Source organism: Rousettus aegyptiacus, unplaced genomic scaffold (assembly GCF_014176215.1).
Source record: "Rousettus aegyptiacus isolate mRouAeg1 unplaced genomic scaffold, mRouAeg1.p scaffold_m13_p_14, whole genome shotgun sequence".
Lineage (NCBI taxonomy): Eukaryota > Metazoa > Chordata > Mammalia > Chiroptera > Pteropodidae > Rousettus > Rousettus aegyptiacus.
Window position 1 is genome coordinate 40384129 of NW_023416289.1, and position 22016 is coordinate 40406144.

At 52.4% G+C, this 22016-nt stretch overlaps 1 protein-coding gene across 4 annotated transcripts in view; it reads right to left on the reverse strand.

Moving 5' to 3' along the window:
• Positions 1 to 22016, reverse strand: part of AKT2 (AKT serine/threonine kinase 2) — a 45738-nt gene that overhangs the window by 21846 nt on the left and 1876 nt on the right. For 2 of the 4 annotated variants that reach the window (XM_036231650.1, XM_016166784.2), the window contains exon 2: positions 5508 to 5637. In XM_036231650.1, the coding sequence (XP_036087543.1) occupies positions 5508 to 5553 (46 nt within the window). In that variant the 5' untranslated portion in view covers positions 5554 to 5637. Of the gene's footprint in view, positions 1 to 5507; positions 5638 to 7599; positions 7768 to 8486; positions 8564 to 8788; positions 8813 to 22016 lie in introns of those variants that run through there. The other 2 variants (XM_016166785.2, XM_016166787.2) reach the window with 2 other exon arrangements.

Sequence of the window (22016 nt, forward strand, 5' to 3'; positions counted from 1 at the left end):
ATGTGGATAGTAGATGATTCCACGTAAATAAATTTCAAAACCTAGCAAAACCTCAAATTCAATGACAGATTTAAAGAACCAAGTAGGTTTTATCCCAGGAATGAAAGGGTGGTTCAATATATCAAAAGCAATTAATTTAATACACAGTAGAATGAAGGGAAAAAAAACACATGATCATTTCAATTGAGGCAGAAATAGCATTTGATAAAAATCCAACGCGCTTTCATGATACATATAAAAAAAAAAAACTCAGCAAACTCGGAATAGAAGGGAATTTCCTCCCCATGAGAAAGGGCATCCATGAAAAAGCCAACACTAACATCGATATTCAAAGAAAGACTGAAAGCTCTCCCCAAGGACTAGGAGCAAGGCAACGACGTCCACTTTCCTCCACACTGCTCTCAAACACTGTGCTGGACATTCTAGTCAGAGGAAAAGAAAAAGAGATGAAAGGCATTCAACATGAAGGAACAGGTATAATTATCTTTCTTTGCAAATAACACAATCCTATAAATACAGAAAATCATAAAGAATCCACAAAATAATTACTAGAATAAACAAATTCAGCAAAATAAAACACACAAAAATGAGCTATCTTTCTATACACTGGCAGTGAACAATCCAAAAAAGAAATTAACAATTCCATTTATAATAATATGAGGTGAAAGGTTCATACACTAAAAACTACAAAATATTGCTGAAAGAAATTAAAGACCTACATAATGCAAAGACATTCTGTGTTCATAGACTGGAAGACTTGATATACTTAAGATGACAACACTACCCAAAAGTGATCTACAGAGTTGACACAAACCCTATCAAAATTCCAACTGCCTTTTTTGAGGAAATGGAAAAGCCAATCCTCAAATTTACACAGAATTCAAATTCACATGGCAAGGGGTTCCAAACAGGCAAAACAATATTGAAAAAAAAACAAAGTAAAAGGACTCACACTTCTCAATTTTAAAACTCACTACAAAGCCACAGTAATCAAATCAATGTGGTATAAGGAGAGACATACAGAACAATGAGATAGAATTTAAAGTTAAAAAAGAAAACACACACACGTCTATAATCAATTGATTTTCAACAAGCGTAGCAAGACCATTCAACGGGGAAAGACTGGTCTTTTCAACAAATGGTGCTAGGACAAGTGGATATCCGCATGCAAGCAAAAGAACAGAGTTGGACCCCTATCCCACACCATATATTACATACAAAAATTAATTGAGAATGGATCATCTTAAATGTAAGAGCTAAAACTATAAAACTCTTAGAAGAATACATAGGGGTAAATCTTCCTGACCTTGGATTTGGCAATGGATTCTTAGATATAACACCGAAAGTACAAGTAACAAAAGTAAAAAAAAATAAAGTGGACTCATTAAATTAAAAACTTTTGTGCAAAGGACATTATCAAGAAAATAGACAAATCAAACGGATGGACATAAATGTTTGCAAATTATGTATCTGATAAGGACCTTAACACAGAATAAAGAACTGTTACAAGCCAACAACAAAAAGACAACAGCCGGATTATAAAACAAGAAAAGAACTTGAGTAGACATTTCTCCAAAGATACTACAAATGGTCAACAAGCACGTGAAAAGATACTCAACCTCATCAATCATAAGAGAAATGCGAATCAAAACCACTTCACAGCCACTAGGATAGCTGTTACCAAAAAAAGAAAAAAAAAAGATACAAAAAAGAAAACAAACAGAAAAAAATACTGATGAGGATGTCGAGAACCTGAAACCCTTGTGCACTGCTGGTGGGGATGTAAAAATGGTGCAGCCCTCTGGGAAAAGTTTCACTCTTCCTCCAAGTTAAATACAGAATATACACTGTAGATTGTAAATGCAGAATATATGACCCAAGTTATTTATATACACATATGTTTACATGCATTATCTATAAAAAAATACATTACATCATAAATATAGAACATATGACTCGGCAATTCCATTCGTAGGTGTATACCCCAAAAAACTGAAAACGAGTACTCAAATACTTGTACACAATCGTTCACAGCTGCACTATTCACAAAAGCCAAAAGTTAGAAATAATCCAAATGTCCATTAATAAATATATGGATAAACAAAATGTGTATGTTCATGCAATGGAATATTATTTGGCCATAAAAAAGTAATGAAGTGCTGATTCATGCTACAACACATACGAACCTCAAAAACATTATGCTAAGTGAAAGAATTCAGTCGCAAAAGGCCACATGTTATACGATTCATTTATATAAAATGTCCAAAATAAGGTAATCCATAGAGACAAAACAAACTGGTGGCTGCCAGGAGTGGAAGGGGAAGATGGGGAATGACTGTTTAATGAGGACAGGGGATTCCTTGAGGGTGATGAAAATGTTTTGGAACGAGAAAGTGCTCACACAACACTGCGAATGTACTAAAGACCACTGAATTACACAGTTTAAAACAGTTAATTTTAAGTACATTTCACCTCAATTTCAAAAAAAAAAGTAAAAGCAAGAAAACTTCCCCTACGCTACTGGCAGTGAGGAGTGTGTTCCTGCCTGGGGGTGCGATGGGGCTTCTAGGGACTCCCTTGTTCTGTTTCTTGATCTGGACACTGGTTTGGGGTTGAGCTTACGAGCCGGGCCCTTACCTGTGGTGTTTTATGCATCAGTAACAAGCCAATAAAAAAGATAAATAACCTAGGAGGAAGGAAAAAACAAACATTCCCGCAATAATCCCATTTTACAGATGAGCAAATTGAGGCACAGCAAGCTTCCATTACTTGCTTAAGGCTCACAACTGTTGACTCAGAGAGCCAGGATGGAACCTAGGCTTGCTCTGTCTACGCTCTTGACCACTACGATGTCTGCCTCTAGACTGGTAGGCAGGGCCAGGCCTGGCAGGGCCTTGGCAGGCTGTGCTATGGCTTTGTCAGAACGGGCCCAGCGCAAGGCATGAGCCAAACAACAGAGCTCTCACTCTGCCAGTTCCTTGAACAGACCCAGCTGGATGAGGTGGCACGCAGGCCAGGCCTTGAAGAGCACGGGTTGAAGAGCTGGGAGACAAGTCCAAACCTCGGTGCTATTGACAGGCTGGAGCACCCTGGTCTGTAGGATGCCCACCTAACAGGGCAGCTGTGAAGTACACCAAAATCAAGAAAATCAGGCTCGCGCAGAGCAGGCACACTATAGTAAACTAGGGCCACTAATACTGTCGCCACCAGGGGTGGAGTGGGATGGCACAGGCGCCAAAAGAGCTGCAGTGAGCAGGGCCCACCTGGCCAGTGGCTGCTCAGAGTGGCTGGCACTGGGAGGCCCAGGAGTGACATGCAAACGTGTGTGCGGTGCGAACCCAAGGCAGGCGCATCCCAGCTAGCCATCTCGGCAGCTCACAAGGCCTCCCACGGCACAAGCAGAGACACTGGAAGCCTGACAGGGGCTGAGATGCATGAAACACCATCAGCGGCCCTGGACCAGAGACAAAGCCCCACTCCCGCCACTGTCCTCCGGCCACCTCCAGGCTGCTAGGCCTCTGCCCAGGGAGCGATGGGCAACTCAGGAGCTGAAATGCTGGCTCGCCAGTCCACACTCACACCACCCACGGATACAATCCCAACCACTCATTAAACAATCGGGTACCAAGTGCCCGCCATGTGCCAAGCACTCTTCTAAGCACTGGGGACACTGCAGGGAGCAGGCCAGATCGAATCCCTGCCCTCAGGGAGCTGACAACGGCAGAGGCTTGGGCTGTTAACCCATGTTACAGATGTGAAACTGAGGCTCAGAGAGGTAACAGTGTGCTCAGTCACAAGAGGAAGTGGCAGAACCAGGGTTAGAACCTTGCCATCTGCCAAGATTCAGAACACTCTGTCAATAGCCCCAAACTCAGGGTGCAGCCTGGGGGTCAGGCAGAGCTGCCCCAAATGCTATCCCTGCCTCTAAGGGCACTGAGAACAGGTCTCCTGACTCAGTCTGACAGGGAGGCCTGGCCCTGGGAAGTCACCTCTGTCCCTCATCAGTGCTCTGTCTGCAGGTAGTTCCCACAGGGCTGGCCCCATCAGCCTCCCAGCCCTCCTCGGACACGCCCCTTCACAGCTCTCTCCACACTCAGGGCTCCTGCCCATCAGTCATGGGACTCACTGCCTTGCCTCCCACAGACCGTGACTCCAACAGCCCCTACCTGGTGAGGCCCTCCCTGGCCGCCCTGTTTATGAAAGGCCCCTGCCCGCCTCATGGCCCCCACTCAAGTTGCTTGGTTTTTATCCGTGGCACTTAGTGCCACTGGACACACGGCCCTACTCAGGTGCCACCCGCCCTCTCATTAAATGTAAGACATAAACACGAGGACAGGGATTTTGCCCATCTGACTCCCGATCTGCCCCCAGTGCCTGGATCAGCACCTAGAGCACAGGAGCTACTCAGTGAACGCTGCGGACTTAATGGAAGCACACGGCGCATAGGCCCGGCACCCTCCCTCCCTCGGGGAAGGTGCGAACAAGTGGCTCTTTCCTCCTTATGCTTCTCCCCAGCTGCCACTGGACACGGCGGAGCCAGGAACTGTCACAGTCCTGGGGAAGGCAGCCTGGAGTCTAGGGGTCTAGTCTCGTAGTCTGCACCCTGTAAATAACGCCATTTCTCTGGCTCAGCTGCCCACCAGCATGACCAGACCAGTCACACCCCGGCTGACACCCTCATGGGCTTCGGGTCAGCTGGCGAGTGGAAGGCCAGGCCCCCTCGGTGGCCCGCAGGGCCCAACCTGGTTTGATGTGGCATCACTGCTCTGCCGCGTCACCTCCTCCCTGCTCGCCCCCTCACTCTGCTCCAGCCGCGCTGCCCCCTTCGTCCTTGCTGTCACCCTTTCCCACCTATGTCTTACCTCCTCCAAGGCTCTGTTCGCTGGCACTTCCTCAGAGTGGCTTCCCCTGATTCCTCTCTAGCCACCCCCAAGTTCCTACTTTTCACAACAGCACTTGTCTACTTATTTGTTTACTGTTTGTCCCCACCTCGCGATGGAATGTAAAATCCGTAAGTGCATCTCATTGTCCCCAGAGTCCGGAATAGCCTGACACACCACACATACTCACTGAGTATTTGCTGAATCAATGAATGTTGACCTCAGTGTGGTACTTCAGTTAAATGACTTTCCCTCTCTGAGCCTCAACTTCATCTATAAACTGGGGCTCAGTGAGATCACAGATGCAGACGCAGAACTCGAGGCCTGGCCTGTGGGCTCACGCAGGGTGTCCAGGCAGGCCTGGGGACTTGGCCACGGGCGGAGCCACAGCTCCCTCGCCCAGATTACTGCTGATGGGTTCAATGAAGCTGGCCTGTAAGAAGCTATGGCCTGGGTGAGGCAGGCGAGGCTCAGATGCTGGCCCCTGGGGCTGTGAAGACCCTGCATCTCTGCCTCTCAGGACAGCAGCTGTCGGGGGGCGGGGGAGTGTGCATTTGCGCGCGCGCATGTACATACGTACGTACACGGGAGAGATACACAATCCTGCAGGCAAAAGCAGCCCCTTACCACGCTTGTGAAGCCAGCCTTCTTTGATGACAGACACCTCGTTCATGGTGGCAGCGTGACACGCTGTCACCTAGCTCGGGACAACTCAGGGCAGCAGGACATGCAGGAGGCACGGTGGACAGAGCACAGTCTGCAAGACAAGAGAGGAGATCATGAGAGTGGGAAAGAGACTCAGCCCCAGTCCCTTCCCGCAGGACGCCAGGCTCTGAGACCCCTCTGGCCGCTCTGTTTGTCTTGCACAGGATGGAGCCTGTGAAGGTGGGAAGAGCCTTGCCCCCAGGGCCCCAGGGACCCCAATCTGCGGGGAAGGGACACAGCCCTGCCCTCAGAGCCTGACTCAGGAGGGAGCAGAGCTCCCTGACCTATGAGTAGGCCAGGCCGTGCTCAGGACAACCTCACAGAGTAGAGGCGGCCCTCCACACACTCACTCCAGGCTGGGATAGTGGCAAGGGAGCTGTGGCCCCACCCCCAGCGTCACTCCCATGCCCCAACGCTGAGGTAACCTAGGATGAATCACACAGCCCTGAGCACCTGAGGGAGTGCTCAAAGCCACCAGCATCTCCCTGCCACCCCCAACACACATACACAATCACTCTCTCTCACATACACTCTCTCACACTCTCATACTGACTCTCCTTTCCAAACCAGGGAACCACCAATTTGCCACCTTTAGCAAGCCAAGTACCCTCATCCCTCTGCACTAGGCCACCCCATGTCACTCCTTCAGCCTCAGGTCCCTCCTTGCCCCTGCCAAATAACCAAGGAAAGTCAGAACTCAAGCACCCAGGATCCTGAACAAGAAAGCAACCTACTGCGTAGGCACTTGTCTCAGGCCTAGAAGCCAGTCCTGGGGGCTCGACCAAGGCCCTGGTCCCTTTCCCCAGATCTCCACTTCTGTCCTCAGGGACCAGCAGCTGACAGACTGACAGACGCCGAGGCCGCTGCTTCTGTCTCAGGTTCCCAGGGAGAAGGGCGGGAGGTAGCCGCCAGCTGGGCCCTTACCTAGAGCCGCAGGCCTGGACAGGGGCCATGGAGCCCAAGGCGTCTTTCGCCTTTCCTGGCCGGGGGTTATTTGCGGACAGCAGGTCAGGAGCTACGGTGGCCCCCAGAGAAATGGCAGCTGGCTCCGGGGACACCACGGGCATCAGCTTTCTCTTGTGCCCCAGGGGAGCTGGTGGGCCGGACACACTACTGCCTGGCATGTGACAGTGGCAGGCTGCCCGACTGGGCAGAGGGAAGGAGGTAAGTGGGAGGAAGCAGGGGAAAGACAAGATGGACAGGGACAAGGAAGTAAAGAGCGGCTCAGAAACCTCGTTCCGCACTCCAAGCTGCAAAGGCAGACAGAGCCAGAACAGCAAGAGGGGCTGGGCTCCCCACCAGCAGGCATGACCAGCACCCCAAGAGGCTTGCACCCCACTGCCCCAAATACCCATGACTGCCAGCTCCTCAACCCTGACTCTCCCACCAGTCTGTACTGCAGTCTCTAATGTGACCAGTCTCTCCATCCCGCCCTCCGTGGGCCCGGCTCAGGTCCAGTCCTGTTCTCCCCCAGCAGGATCCCCCCCACCTCCTCCCTGGATGACCCCCTTCAACCTGCCCCCCATTCAGCAGCCAGGGGGACCTTCAAACCTGATCTTGTCCTTCCCCTACTCAAAATCCTTCCACAGCTTCCCACTGGCCTCGGACAAGAGCCAAGCTCCTCAGCTTGGGATTCAAGGACTTGCAGGACCTGGCTTCACTGGCCGTAGCCACCGCCTCCCACCCCTGCTGGCCCGGGTGGTCCGCGGTGCCCATCCACCCAGCTTTCTGACCACCTCTCCCACGCCCTCCACCTACCCCTCCGTCCCTGCCACCCCGCTGCTCCCTGGGCTCCCAGCCTCTGCTCTCAGCCCCTCTACTCCATCTAAATCTGGCCCTGTCCCTCCCTTTCTAGGAACCAGGAGGCATCTAGAAAGCCCTCGGTAAAGGCTAATGACCGTGACAATGATTACACCTGGCACTACCCACCCCTCTAGTCCCTCCTCCCTCAGTCCCCACTTTCTGTCCCGCTTCTGTCACTTAGGCCCTTACCTCTGACCTCCGTCCCCCATACCTTTGTGAGTTCTCGCTCCTTGAGGTCTCAGCTGAACCAATGCCTCCTCCAGGAAAGGAAGCCTTGCTGACCTCAGAGGCTTCACTGGGGGCTCTCTGTGCACTTCCTCAGCCAGTCTCCCCACGCCTATCAATGCTAACACAGTGGACCAGCACAACATCTGGGTATCTGCTGGGTACACAATGAATGAATCCAAATTTCCTCAATAGACCCCCAAGCCCAGAACCAGACACGGCCATGGAAATGCTTCTAGAATCTAGTCATGTCACCGGTGTTTTGAGTATGTCCTAAGCTCCAGACACTACCCTGGGTGCCAGAGACAGGGCGTCACTAAGACATAGCCCCTGCCTTCAGAAAGCTCACACTCCAGTGGGGGAAGCAAACAAGGCACCAATACACACAGTAACAATGTCGGGTGGTAGAGAGGCACTGAGAAGGAAAATGAAGCAAAGAAATGAAGGCAGAAAATGGAGCTGTGTTAGCCATGTGTATGGGGAACATGTGAGCAGGGAGTGAACCCCACTGACATGCCGGGAAAGGAATTCCAGGCAAGGGAATAGCAAGTGCAAAGTGCCTGAGGGAAAAAGGAGCTTGGAGAGTGCAGAGAACTGCCAAGGGGCCCATGTGGCTGTGGCTACAGGGCCAGGAGCCAGGTCAGGTGGGCAGGAGAACACGTAGGAGCTGGCAGCTGCTGTGGAGACTTAGGGAATCCCTCCCCGACGTGGGCCAACACCGCACTTTCCCCGGTATGAGCTGTTTGGAATAGTTCCCAAAGGCCTGGGATGGACCCGGAGTCCAAAGGCAGGGTGGATGTGGAGGTAAAGGACAGGGCCTGGCGTCTGATCTCAGCTCTCCCTTCCCCTCCCCTCCCGGCCTGGCGAGTTCACCTTGAGAAGCCTCCATGATTCAGCAGCACTAAAGCACCCACTGTGTGCAGAGGTTCAGCCTGCTGCCTGGCCCCCAGCGAACACCGGAACACATGGCTGCAATGATCAGAATGAGGTGAAGGCAGCCAGATGTGGCCGACAGTGGTCAGGGTTGCAGAGTCCAAGAGCCACTGCCAGCTGGGTGGCCTTGAGCGGGGCGCTGGTGCTCCCCTGCAGTCTCTCTGAATGCTCCCGACCTCCCCACCAGAGGGGCAAAGACCATGCCCAGGTAGGGCAGAGGCTCGGAGAGGGGAAGCATTTACCTTGGGTCTCCACGCTGGGCAGTGGTGGAAGCCCTGGCCGCTGCTCTGCACCCCACAGCCACTTTTTACATTCTCATTTCAGCGACTAAGAAGCCAGCAGCAGCTTGGGCAAGGGCAGAGGGAGGAACTGAAAGATCCCCTGTGTCCTGTCTGGATCCTGCCCCGTCCTCCCACTGAGGGTGGCGCCTCAGCTGAGGTGTTCGTGACGCAGTCCTGCAGTGATGAAATATCAGGCACCCCAGCCAAGAGGACGGCCTGCTCCCTGGGGAGCTGCCAATGGAGGCGGCCCAGGCAGGAGGACAGAGACAGCCTCAGGAGGCCAGTGTCTGAATGCAGGGGTCTGCTCCGGCCACGAGGCTGCAGGCAGCACACCCCATGGCAAGGAGTACCTGGCACGACCCCATCCCCACTCGCTGCTTCCTAGGGAGCCCCAGGCCTGAGTCTGCTGAGGACCTAGGCCAGAGCTGCAGCTGTCAACTAGAAGTGAGCCACGTGGGAAGAAGCAAGGTAAAAAGAGCAAAGGCACCTCACAGAAGAAGACCCCCACACAACCAAGGAACACAAGCAATCCCACTGGCTACAGGCAAATTAGCACCATGCTCTAGCAAACTAAGCTGACCAGCAGTCCGGGAAATGCAAATTAAGACGACTCACCACGAGGGCTAAAATTTTAAAAACTGACAACGCCAAGTGTTGACAAGGATGTAAAGGAATCACTACTGGTGGGAGTATCAAATGTTCAACCACCAAGAAAAACTGTTTGGCAGTGAGAACTAAAATTCAATATATGCCTACACCATTGCCCAGTAAGTCCTCGACCCCAACAGAAACAAGTGTATCTGCTTACCGAGACATGTACTAGAATGTTCACAGCAGCAATAATCACACTAACTCCCAAACTGGAAACAGACCAGGTGTCCACCCACTGGAGGATGGCTAAACAAACACGTAAATTCATACAGCAGAACACTACTTGGCACTAGAAAGGACCAACGGCCTACTGACGCATACATCAGGGATGAAGTATAAGAGCGTGACGCTGACTGATAGAAGCCGGACACAAAGCACATCCAGTAAGTGTCCAGTCGTAGCAAGTTCTGAACAGGCAACATGTTTGTTTAGGGCTGCCTTTCTCCTTTGTAAACTGTGCAGAAAATCAAGATAGCAAATATCCAAATGTTACGAGAGCGGGTAGATTTGGGAGTAATGGAGTGGGGGGTGGGCGCGCAGTGTTTCTGGGAGTTGACAATGTTCCGTGGTGATCACACCAGGCTTTGCTTTATAGTTATTTGGTAGTCTTCATTTTATAACAAATATAACACATTTTTTATAACAAATATATTTTGTGACAAATGAAATAACTGTAAAAAAAACCCGGGTTGGGTGTCCGGAAGATACAGGGGAGCCATAATCGGGCCTCCTGCCTCCGCAAGACTGGCTGCCTGGGCCCTACTCCTCAGGAGACCAGGTCACAGTGAGTGAGGAAGAGGAGTCCAAGATCTAGGGAGTTAGAATTTCAACCCGGGCTCCGTTGCCTTTAGGCTGTGTGGCCATGGGCAGGTGACATCCTCTGTGCACCACAGTGCTCCCACCTATACAACGGTCCTGCTGGAGAAGGCACACGCACCCCAGGAGAGCAGGTGGCACACCTGCAGCCCCATCAGTGTGGGGGGCATGGTTAACTCTGCACAGAGAGCTGCATGGGGCTGAATTCCATTGGCACAAGGGTCAGCTCTGAGCAGGAGGGGGTGACTAGACAGGGTCCCAAAGGGGACTCTGCCTGCACTGGTGAGGGTTTATTTTTTAGAGTATCACTGAATACATGGGTATCACTGACTTACTCTATCGTTAAGGATCAAACACTCTATAATAAATGATTTTAAAATTTCTTTAAGACATTTTTATTTTGATCTATTTCTTAGTGGTTTCCAAACCAGCTCCTTCAGAAGCTGTATATCTCACTGCGCTGGAGTGAGATCCGCGTGAGGCAATGTTCAGGACGACACAGGAGGATGGCTGTGCCTCCGCTGGCAGCCTTGGGAAGGGTCCTTCCAAACCTGTTTCCTCATCTGCAAAATAAGTCGTGTGCTTCCTGCCACTCAGGAGGGCTGTAGGGCCTAGCTGAGCTCTAATGCATCTGTCCTCACCCCTTCTACAGTCTGGGACCCTGTGACCACCTGAGTCAGAGCCCATCCCTCCTCTGCTCACACCCTTCAGTTAGCGACCACCTAACAACCCAGAATGAAAGCCGAGGCCCTTGACAGGAGCCCCAGGGCCCTGCGAGGTCTCTGCCATCGCCCTGTTATGTCTCTGCACACACTCCACGTGGGTGGTGCCTCCTGCTGCGGCTGCCCCGACAGGCCAGCGCACCCCGACCTCGGGCCGGGCACACGCTGCCCCTCAGGCAGGGGCTCTGCTCCAAGCATCCGCAGGGCACTCCCCATTTTCCTCTGTCTCTGCTTCACACATCACTTTGAGACTTTTTAACCTCCCTAAGCAAAAGTGCACCCACCCTACCCCCACTTACCCTTTATTTTTCTCCACAAGCACGTACCACTGATGTGACTGTTCATATTTACCTGTTTCTCGGCCCCACTGTGATGTCAGAACGGCAGGGGCAGGGGCTCTGGCCTGTCCTGGGTGTTGCTGCATTGCAAAGCCTTGCGCGGGGCTGGCTGGGCACAGAGCGGGCACTTAAAAACATTTGTGAAGTGAATGCGTACCAAGTGAAGCCCTGTGCCAGGAAAAGGCTCAAAATAAGCTACATGCCTTCCCTTGCCTCGTCCCCTCTCCCTGACCTGGTTTCCATGCCAGACGGCACAGATGACCGAAGGCAGCAGAAGGGAAGCAGAGGCTCTGCATCTTCTAGAGCTAGAACAGTGGGGTGGGGGCCCATCCTGGCACTGTGCTCCACAAGGAGCCTCGGTCACCTGCCCCCTAATCTGCGCCTCACCTACAGTGCCCAGAGAGAGACTGGCTCGGGAGATCAGTTTAAAGACCACAGGAACCTGTCGTTCAACAAGCAGCATCTGTCGGTGAATCTGAGAGGAAAGGGGCGTGGGGCGGACAGAGGGGAGCGACCCCCATTCACCACCTGCGGCTCTGCGAAGGGCTCCCTTGGTTTGTGACTTTTGTGACGGCATTTTAGCAACACTGAACATGTGAAAAACGCACTGTCCCTGGAGGAACTTCCGCAGAAAATGCTTGTGTCAGTGCACAGAGGGGTTTCTCCACTTGTGGGAGCTGCTTCATGCACAGCAGGCAGGGCGGTGTGCAGCAGCCCCACCCCCGCCCGTCTCCACTTGCTAAAGCCAACAGCGCACCCTCCCCCAGGGTGGGACCATCGGACATCACCAAATGTCTCTTGGGGCAAGCCACTCATGGTTGAGAACTGCTATGATGAGGGTATTCTTGCTGGCACAACCTAACGCCCACGACAGGGTCCGACATTGCAATAATGGTCAATATCATGATGGCACTAAACAGAGGGAATACCTGCACGGCACCTCCCACAGCCCAGGTGCACCCACGTGCTCTGTACATGCAAATTCCACCCTCACAGAAACCCTAGTGCCAGGCCTTTGACTATTCATTATATTACCTCCATTGGTTTAATGTAGAAACTAAGTGACAGAAGTGAAACGGCTTGCCCCCTTCACCTATCAGGAATAACGGAGCTGGGATGGGACCCCAGGCGGCCTGGCTCCCCCACCATGCTGCACTGCATGGCCTTGGAGTTAGGCAGACCTGGACTCAGGTCCCTGGTGCCCGACTTCACAGCCTCTCCATGTCTGTTTCCTCTGTCCAATTGGGCTGATGGCAGTGCCTCTGTCGCGGGCTTATGGATGGGCAGGGCTCGGCACAGCACCCGGCCTTCGATGCAGGTCCACCCAGCTGCACACAATGCAGCCACGCTACGCACAAGAACCAGCCTCGAAAGGCTGACGCTGACCATTAGTGCCCAGTGCTCACGGACATCCAGTCTGATCCCTTTTCTGAAACAAACATGTACACACCACGTCACCTCAATTCTGATATGCTAGTTTTTTCACATGCAGATGTTTCTGAGATTGACATCCATCTCACTATTCACATACAAATTCCATCAAAAGCATCCTTTCCAGAAAAGCAGTTGTACGATCAACAATGGATCTTACAGAGCATAGTATCACAGACTGGAAGGTACAAAGAGGTCTAAGTTCAATTGTCATCTGCACAAAAGGAACTGTGCTGAAGAGCAAACAGGCAGACTAATAAGCACAGAAGCCAAGGTGGCCTCAGAAACCAGAGGCGTTTCAACCTCGGCTCTGCTGCTTGCTGTGTGACCTTGAGCAAATCACTTCCCCTTTCTTCACCTCAGTTTCTTCATCCAGATGTTAGAGATAATGTACGCTACATAGCGCCAGCGCTGTCGTGAGGATTAAATGAGTCGATCCACATCAAGTCCTTCAGACACAGCCTGATACGGCAGCTTCTCAACACCTGTCAGGTACCACTGTGGCGGATGCGGACATGATGACCTTGACTTCCTACATCACATCCTCTGTAACACGTGAATTTTTACCCATCCAATCGCCTTAGTAAAAAGGTGGCATGAAAGACACGTTTTTCCTCTTAAATGCCACCGTCCTCTCCAGTGCCCCATCCGTCTCCTGGGAGCAGCAGGCAGGACTGGAAGCAGGCTGAAGGTGTGGGCGGGCTGCCAAAGCTACTGAGACAGGAATACCACAGCAGATTTCCTCGTCTTCCCTGCCGCCCCCCACCACATTCCCCCTCACCCAGCCACCTGGGGCCTTACAGCACCCACAGAACTCATGTCCAACATTTGAGGCTGCGTGGCTGTCGGGTCTGCATACACTGAAAGCACCATGCCAAGGCCAGAGGGACCGTCCCAACGCAGCTCTGAACCTATCCTTCCCCTGCTCAGGGATCACGTCCAAGGTCGTGAGGCTACACAGGCCCATCTGAGGGGGCCTCTGCCTGTTCTCCGGCCCCATAGGTCAACATGCTTGCCCTGACCTTCCCCTGAACACACTTTCTCCTTCTCTCGGTCCCCTGAACACTCCTTGCTCTCTCACCCCAGGGCCTTTGCACATGCTAGTCCCCCAAGCTGGCATACTACTCACCCACCTTCACCTGCTAAATCCTCAGCGAAGCCTGCTCTGACGGCCCCTTGCCGCACAACAAGTCACAGACCCTCAGAGCTGAGCCCTCCTGTGCCCCCGCAGCACTCACCTCCACCGTGCTCACTTGCACAATCATCTGGGTGTCTCCCCCGCCGGCCTGGGAGCTCCACAGGCTGGGACAGGGTCTGTCCTGATCCCCACTGTACCCCAGCCCCACCCAGCACTGGGCCAGGCCCAGAGCTTTCATTGATCCAAGGTGAGGGTGGCAAACCACAGCTTTTAAGCTCAGAGTTCTACCAAGTGAAGGTGAAACAAAGAACCCTGCATTCATTCATTCCACAGATAGGGCACCCATGCTCTGGTCACCAGGGAGGCGGCAGTGACCAAAACGAACTCCCTGCCCTGGGGAAGCTTATGAAAAGGTGTACGTGGGGTGGGGGGGAGATCAGACATTAAAATAAATAAATAAATAAGCAAATTATAACAGGACATCAGGAGCTAACAAATGCCATGGAGGCTAGGCGCTAGGAAGGGGAGAAGGGTTTGCTTTTGTAGAGGGTGAGAAGGGCTCACTGAGAGGATGAAATCCACACAGAAACCTGAAAAGACTAGGCAGCCATGTGGAGACCTGGCGGAAGGCAGTGCCAAGGTGTGGCCTGTGTGAGAGACACAGTCAGTCAGGAGGTGGTGGGGGGAGCAATGCGTACGCGACTACAGAGGAAGCTGGAAACCAGGCTGGGCAGGGCCTGTGAGGCCACTGTAAAGCTGTGGCTGTTTCTTGTAGAGAGATGGAGAACTGTCGGTTTGAGGCGGAGGCAGCATATAGAATCCCCTGGCCCGAGGGAAGCGAGGCCTGTACCACAGGCTTCTTCTCTGGGAGTTGTCCCCGGAAGAAGCCCTATGCGCAAGTCTGACACTCCCACCACCTGGCTCACTTGGGGACTATGAAGACCCACACTTCACAGATGGGGAAACTGAGACTGGAAAGGATTCAGTGAGTGAGTGTTCAAGGTGAGGCAGCTAGGGCAGCGATGAGAAGACTGGATCGTGCCGTCCTATCCCTGAGCCTCTTCTACCTCCATTTACCCTTGCTCTAAGAGACCAGGCCCCCTCCAGCCTCCACCCTGGCCAGCCCGCCCTCGCCCTCCCTAACACCCTGCAGACCTGGGCTGCCCCCTGACACACACAAGCATGTGCGCACACCAGGGCCCCTCCAGTCGCCCTGCGGCGTCCCTCCCTCCCAGGCTCTGCTGCACATCCTCACCACTGCCTCCCCGGCCGGGAGCTCTGAAGCAGGGCCTGATGGCCTGAGTCCCATCTCATTTTATCCCTAGGATACCTGGGAGCAAACAGGCAGGGTCCTATCCACGGCTAGCATTTCCTGAGTGCTCACAACGTGCCTGGTCTGGGTTAATACCAACCCTCACAGCAGCCCTGCAAGGCAGCTGCTGCTACTGTCCCCATTCTTCAGAAGAGGAAACTGAGACCGAGAGAGAACAAATCATGTGCCCAAGATGATGGGCGAGTACAGAAGACAGCTGATCTAGCCAACAGAACTGTCTGTAATGATGGAAATGTGACTACTGTGCCTAGTACAGCTAAAGAACTGAATTTTTAGTTTTGTCTGATTTTAATTATTTAAAATTCAAATGGCCACACATGGCTAGAGGCTAGCAGACTGGAGGTACAGCTCCACGGAACCTCTGCTAAGGAAGCAGCAAGAGCCAGAGCGCAGGAGGAGGGGACGGGGTAAGGTAAGTGCCATGACGCTCACAGGCCCGAAGGCCCCCCCCCCACCCCACCCTCTCATCCCCCACACAAAGCCGCAGCCCCTGACTCAGCCCAGAAGCTGCTCAGCCCAGAAGGCTGGAACAGCGCTCGGAGGCGCGAACGCATGCCCAGGATCCTGGCCAACTTACATCCTGACGGCCACTTCCAGACTGCACAGGTCGCTTCTCTGAAATTTCAGCATCCTTGTCTATGAAATGTGATCTTTATACCAACCCGACTAAGCATATGTTTATGTTATTTCAAAAGACACTTTTTCCCTACCGACCAAGGGTCATAGGGAAACCCAGTGAGACGTGCTTCACACACAGCTGGGAATGAGGCGAGCACTCTTGAAGGCAGGCAGCACCTACACAAAGCCCAACTCCAAAGTCAAGGGTCCACCTGAGCTTCGCAGTCAGAGCTATGGAAGTGACAGCTACGTGAACACTGTCACCAGTCGGTTAAAGGAATCATCACGATGATTCATGACATGCCTATATTAACTTTCTGAAAATATCATCTAAATGAAAACACACAGCTAAAAAAAAGTAGACAACTTGTAGATATTACCCCAAAACACAAGCTCAGCACCTGCCACCACCGCTCCCCAGGTCTTTGGACACCAATTTTGAGAAGCACAGCCCTAAGGGACCCCACACATATCTGTCGGACCTGGGCCCTGCCACACTCCTCTCACCCCCCCTTGGGCCACAGTGTCACCACATCAAGGTACCTCCTACCTCAGGGCCTTTCCTGTGCTGTACCCTCGCCTGGCTCACTCTTCTAGGCTTTCAAATTCACAGCCTCAGGCCTCACTTCTCACCTGGGGAATCTTTCCCAAGGCCCCTCCCCTCAAGGCTGGCTAGCTTTCTGCTCCATTCTTCAGCCACACTGAGCATTCAGTAGGGCACCCCCTATTTCTCTGGCTCCCTCACTGGACTGCATGCCGCTCCCTGGCTTCCAGAACTATATACGGCACGTAGCAGTTACTCAATAAATTATTTTGGTGAAAGAGTGGAATACACAAATGACCCAAAACAGCCAAGAATAACAGCAGAGGCCATTCAGGAACCAAGACCCCAAGGAGCAGAGTAGGAGCGTGCCTCCCACCCTCTTCCCTTCCCCCTGGCTCTGGGAAAGAGAGGGGCTGGCCAAAGATGGAGCTCCACGGGCATTAGGGGTGGAGAGAGGCAGCCATACTCCATCTCCCAAGCAGGCATCGAATGGAGCTAATCCCGCCATTTCTGGGACAACTGAGGCCTACTCTGTGCCAGCTTTGTCTAGAAGAGAAAGCAGAAAGATCATCAGAACAGTAATGAGAACCAGTGGCCCTGACATTGGTCAGAGGCAGAAGAGCCAATCTTAAAAAAGCAGACTCGACTCCAGATAGAGCTGGATTCAAATTTCATGTCTGCCACCTACTAATGCTTAGGGCAAATCCAATTACCTCCTCGGCCTCCTTGTCCTCATCCGTGAAACGGGGAGAGTAGCTTTGCTGAGCTCCAGGGCCACAGCAAGGACCAGCGGGAGCCTCATGTAAAACCCTATGGCTGCTCCAGGCACAGACCAGCCGCTCTGCTGGCTGATAAAAACAACGCGGGCATTCTGCGCAGCTTTCTGCACCTCAGTTTCCTATCTACAAAATGGGGGTGACTACTACCCACCCTGCAGGCTTCCATGCGACTGAGCTAAGATGCAAAGAAGTGCTCAAAGATGTGCCTAGCCAAGCAGGGGCTCAGCAACAGGTGTGATTAATTTTTCAGACCAGAAACCTCCCCAGTGGGAGCCTCAATTAACTGGCCTGTCACCCACTCCCAAGGCTCCAAACCCACTCTGCCAACCAGCAAGACCATGATGGCTGCATCCAGGGGCCCCTCGTTGCTCTCGGGTACTCAGCCTGACACTCCCAGCAGCAGCAACGGTGGAGGATCTGGGCCAAGCACTCTCTACACGGCAGCTCCCCGATTCTCTCCCACGGCCCCACTCTGTAGAGATGTTCCCATTTCGGCTGAGCAAAATACACCTCGGAGAGATGAAATAAGGTCCTCGGAGAGATGAAATAAGGTCCCCAGGGTTCCCCGGAAACCATGAAACCATGGGAGGAGCCAGAAGTGGGGTTCACATCCAGGCCAGCTGTCCTCAGCCCAGACCACTTTGAAATGACCCACCAGATGAAGACGACCTGAAAAGGCTGAGAAGGGCTGGGGAGGGGGTCAAGGGAGTGGCAGTCACCCCAGGCGGCTCTGAAAGGGCCCAAGAGGTAGCAAACCAAGACAGGCTTGAATTTCTGGCCTCACCCTTAGAAACGACATCTGTAGACGAACTTCCTGGGTAGAACAGCTGGACTCAAGGAACTTCCTGCGGGGACTTCTGACATGTAGTCTCCCCTCAGCCAGCCCCAGCTTGCCGCCCCGTTCCACTATCCCAGCAAAGCTGGGCCCAGTTGTGGGTGCTGAGTTGGCAGTGGGTCCTGCCCCCAAGGGGGCCAGGCTGAGATCCCACCCCGCTGCCTCTCCCACACCCGCTCCCTCCCTCCTGGTCCTGCTCCCAGGGCCGGCTCCCCTAGCTGGGCCTCTAGCTGCTTGGCTGGTTGTCCAGAAGAGGCTGCCACGGAACCACCCCACCATGCAGCCCAGAGGCCTGGTGGCTGAAAGCCTTCTGCTGAGAGCTCTTGAAAGTTGAAGGGGCCCAGAAGGGGTGTCCCCGGGTCCCCCAGAGATCTGGAGATCAACTGCAAAGGATGGTCCTTTCCAGCCTCCCAATCCAAGGGAATTCTGGAGACCCGAGGAGGTTTGCTCCGAGGGGCTCCACTCCTGCGGGGAAGACACCCCAAAACAGGCCTGGGAAAATGAGCCAGACTCCTGCTCACTGTGCAGGATCAGAAGCCACCCTCACATATGACTACTAAGTGTCCTCCTGGGCTCAGGGACTCTGGTCCGAGCCTAGCCCCAACACTGCCAGGTTGGGGGACCCGGCAGAGATTACTGAGGTTCTCCAGACCTGAGTTCTCACCACTGCGAGGTGGAAATCAAAGGTGATTCCTCTTCGGTCTGAGGGGTCTTCACCCAAGTCCTCCCATGGCTCCTTCACCACACTGAAGTCCCTAGCTACACATCACCTCCTCCAGGAGGCCCTCCCTTTTCATCCCAACTAAAACATACTAATTATCCCCACACTTCCCCCTGACCCCTGTTCTCTCTGCTTTCCTAACATAGGTCATGACATCAAGTCACAAACTTGTTTGCTGGGCACCCGTCTCCACCAGGAGGTAGCCCCTCAATGGCCGATCTTTCAAGTTCTAGAGCAGTGCCGGGAATGGCACAGGCCTTCGGATACGCGAGCTAAGGGAAGAGTAGAATCATCAAGTAGCGTTTTTACCTGGAATTACTGTTGCTTTGAGTGTTACTTGATATTAGCTCAGCTATGTGGGTTGGGGAGGAGTGGGCAGCAAATCAGCCCACTGAGCCTCCCCTCATCTGTCCTTAAATGGAACAGCCATGGGCCCTGGGGAACACGGTGTGAAAACCACAGAGGAGGGAGGCGACCATCAGGCTTTCGCCGTTTCTAAGGCAGTGATTCTACACAAGAGGGAAGTGGGAAGCATGTGAAACTCCCTGACCAGCTCTAAAATTTACCCCCGCCCCACACAGAAGCCTGAGAACCTTTCTTATGGCAAAAAGGCACCCGCTAAAACCCTACGTCTGTCCCAGCCGCTCCTCAGGGTAGGCTGCACGGCTCTGAGTGGTCCAGGCCTGGACTCCCCTTGACGCCCTTTCACCCTGCCCCTGCACCAACCTCCCTGTGACCTTTGTACTGTGGTCCCCCCACACCCCAAGGCTGTTTCTTCTCATATCTCCTTGTCAAACAGTGATCAGCTCAGAGACCTTCCTGACAGCCCAGCTAAAATAGCACCGCTCCCCCCCCCCAAAAAAAAAATAAACTAAAAATTAAAAAATTAAAAAAGCACCAGTCACACCTTATTTTAATTCATTGCCTCAGCCCGCCTTTTAACTTGCCCCTCATTCATTCACCCAGTTTAGGGCTTGTCTCCCTCAGCTCCACAGGGGTAGGGTCCTTGTCAAATGCACCCCAGTATCCACAGAAGCTACAGCAATACCAGGTACATGGTAGGTGCTCAGTAAAAGGTGGTGGATGAACAAAAACCTTTTCCCAGCCCTGAAAAGCCTTTAGGATCAAATCCAAGCTTCCTGACCAGGCCCCACGCAGCCTGGCCTTGACTCCACCACGAGCACTTCTCCAACTCTCTCTTCCCATCCTTCCGCCTCGCTGCCTTCAAAAGGTCTGTCCCTCACCTGGATCAAGGCCATTCCCACCACTCCTGGGGGCTGTGTTGGAAATTCAATAAAAACATGTATAGGAAGAGGGTTTAGCAGAAGGTGAAATGTGGAAAGGAGCTGGAATTTTTACCTAAGAGAGTCTCTAGGCAACACTGTGTGGGAGAGGGAAGGTACCTGGGTGCTGCATTTGCCAGTTTTTATTTGATTTTATGTCCCTCCCACTCTTAACCCTCATTTAGAGAATGGAGATGCTAATTTCAGCCCTGTACTCTTTTGGTATTAGGGTGCAACCTGTAACCTGGAAAAGGCCTTCAAAATTCTAGCAAAAATAGTAAGAATTATAATTGTTATGATATCCTATGGCTCACCATGTGTCAAGTACTCTTCTTAAATACAGGGGAAAGCAGGCAATGTTTACCGTAGGCTCACTGTTACACCTGCGCAGTTATAAATGCTTCCACAAATTAACCCATTTGACACAACAAAATATCCAGGAGAATCATCATCAGACCATGACACAGATGACGACCTGGGCTCAGAAGGGTTGAGGAACCTGCTCCAGGTGACACAGCCAGCAAGTGGAAGGGCTAGATTTGAACCCCGTACTCTGAATCACTTCAATGCAGCTCTTTACAGAGGCCTTTTCCAGGTTACAGACACCAGGACATCAGATTCCTGGATGCTGGGCTGGGCAGGGCAGCTGGAAACCAGGACACCCAAGAGGTCTGGGGGTGGGGGGTGGATGCCCTTGGGACTGCTGACTGAGCATTTACAAAGTGCCAGGCACCATTCGAGAAGCTTCTCATAAATTAACTCAAACGATCCCCACAAAAGCCCAAAGTGGGTGCATTCTGAGCCCTTTACAGAGATGAACACTGTGGCCCAAGGTCACACAGCCAGATGTGAAAGTGCCAGAACATGCATGCACATCCACTACCCCATCTTCGTGCAGGGACCTCTAACGTCGGTCCCCTGGTAGCCATGTAACCACCTGCCATACCGCTCTTACTGTCTTCTCCTGGTTCCCAGCACACACTCCATCCCAGGTTCACAGATGCCCTGGCTCGACTCTGAAAATGGACCAAGTTTCATCAGCAAACCCAGAACTGCTGGGCGGGGTGGCAGGCAGATGTGCTCACAGCAGCCCTAGGCTCTAGGGATGATGGAAAGGAAAGGCCCACGGGTGCGGCTGGCAGGGTCCAGGACAGGGGCTTCAAGGTGCCAGAAACCCACTCTAGCTTGGGACTCAGTGAGCCAGGAGCACATGACACCAGGGACAAGCTGGCATGCATTCAAACCCCAGCCTGGCCGTCTAGGTCTCACAGACCTAGGGCAAGGCAATTCTCCTCTGAGACCCAATTTCTGACTGCAAAATGGACAGAAACACCACTCCTGGGTGCGAATAAACCACTTACTCACTGACAAGATGTTCACTCTGAGGACAAACGGGGCCAGGGGTTCACATCTCAGCTCCAACACCTCTGGGTGTGAGACCTGGGGCAAACCGCTCTACATCATGGCATATGTCTGTTTCCACATCTGTAAAACTGGTAGCACACTTCTCTTTGCCTCGTAGAGGCCTATAAAATGGGCACGATCATACCTACCCCATAGAGGTGTTCTGAGATTTAAATAAGGTCATGTGTGTGAAAAGCCTGTCACATTCCTAATATATGGTGACTGTTCAATAAACACTGGCTAGTCACTAGCTCCGGAAATGATTTGCCTCTCTGCCTCAGTTTCCCCTTCTAAAACAGATCATGACAACAATACCTACAGTCTGGGATGTAAGCATTCAGCGAGTTAATCTATGTGAATCATTCTGAACAGTGTGTGGCACAAAGAATGCACTCAGTAAATGCCAGCCGTCAATCTCATGATTATTGTTTTTATTGCTGCTGTTAACCCCATCAAGTAAACCCTCTAAAACTGGTAGAAGATCAGAGGAACAAACCCCTAGTGGAGAAAAAATCTAGTCACCAGGGCCTTACAGAGACTCAGGGACCTTTACTTCCAGGAAGCACAACCCATGGA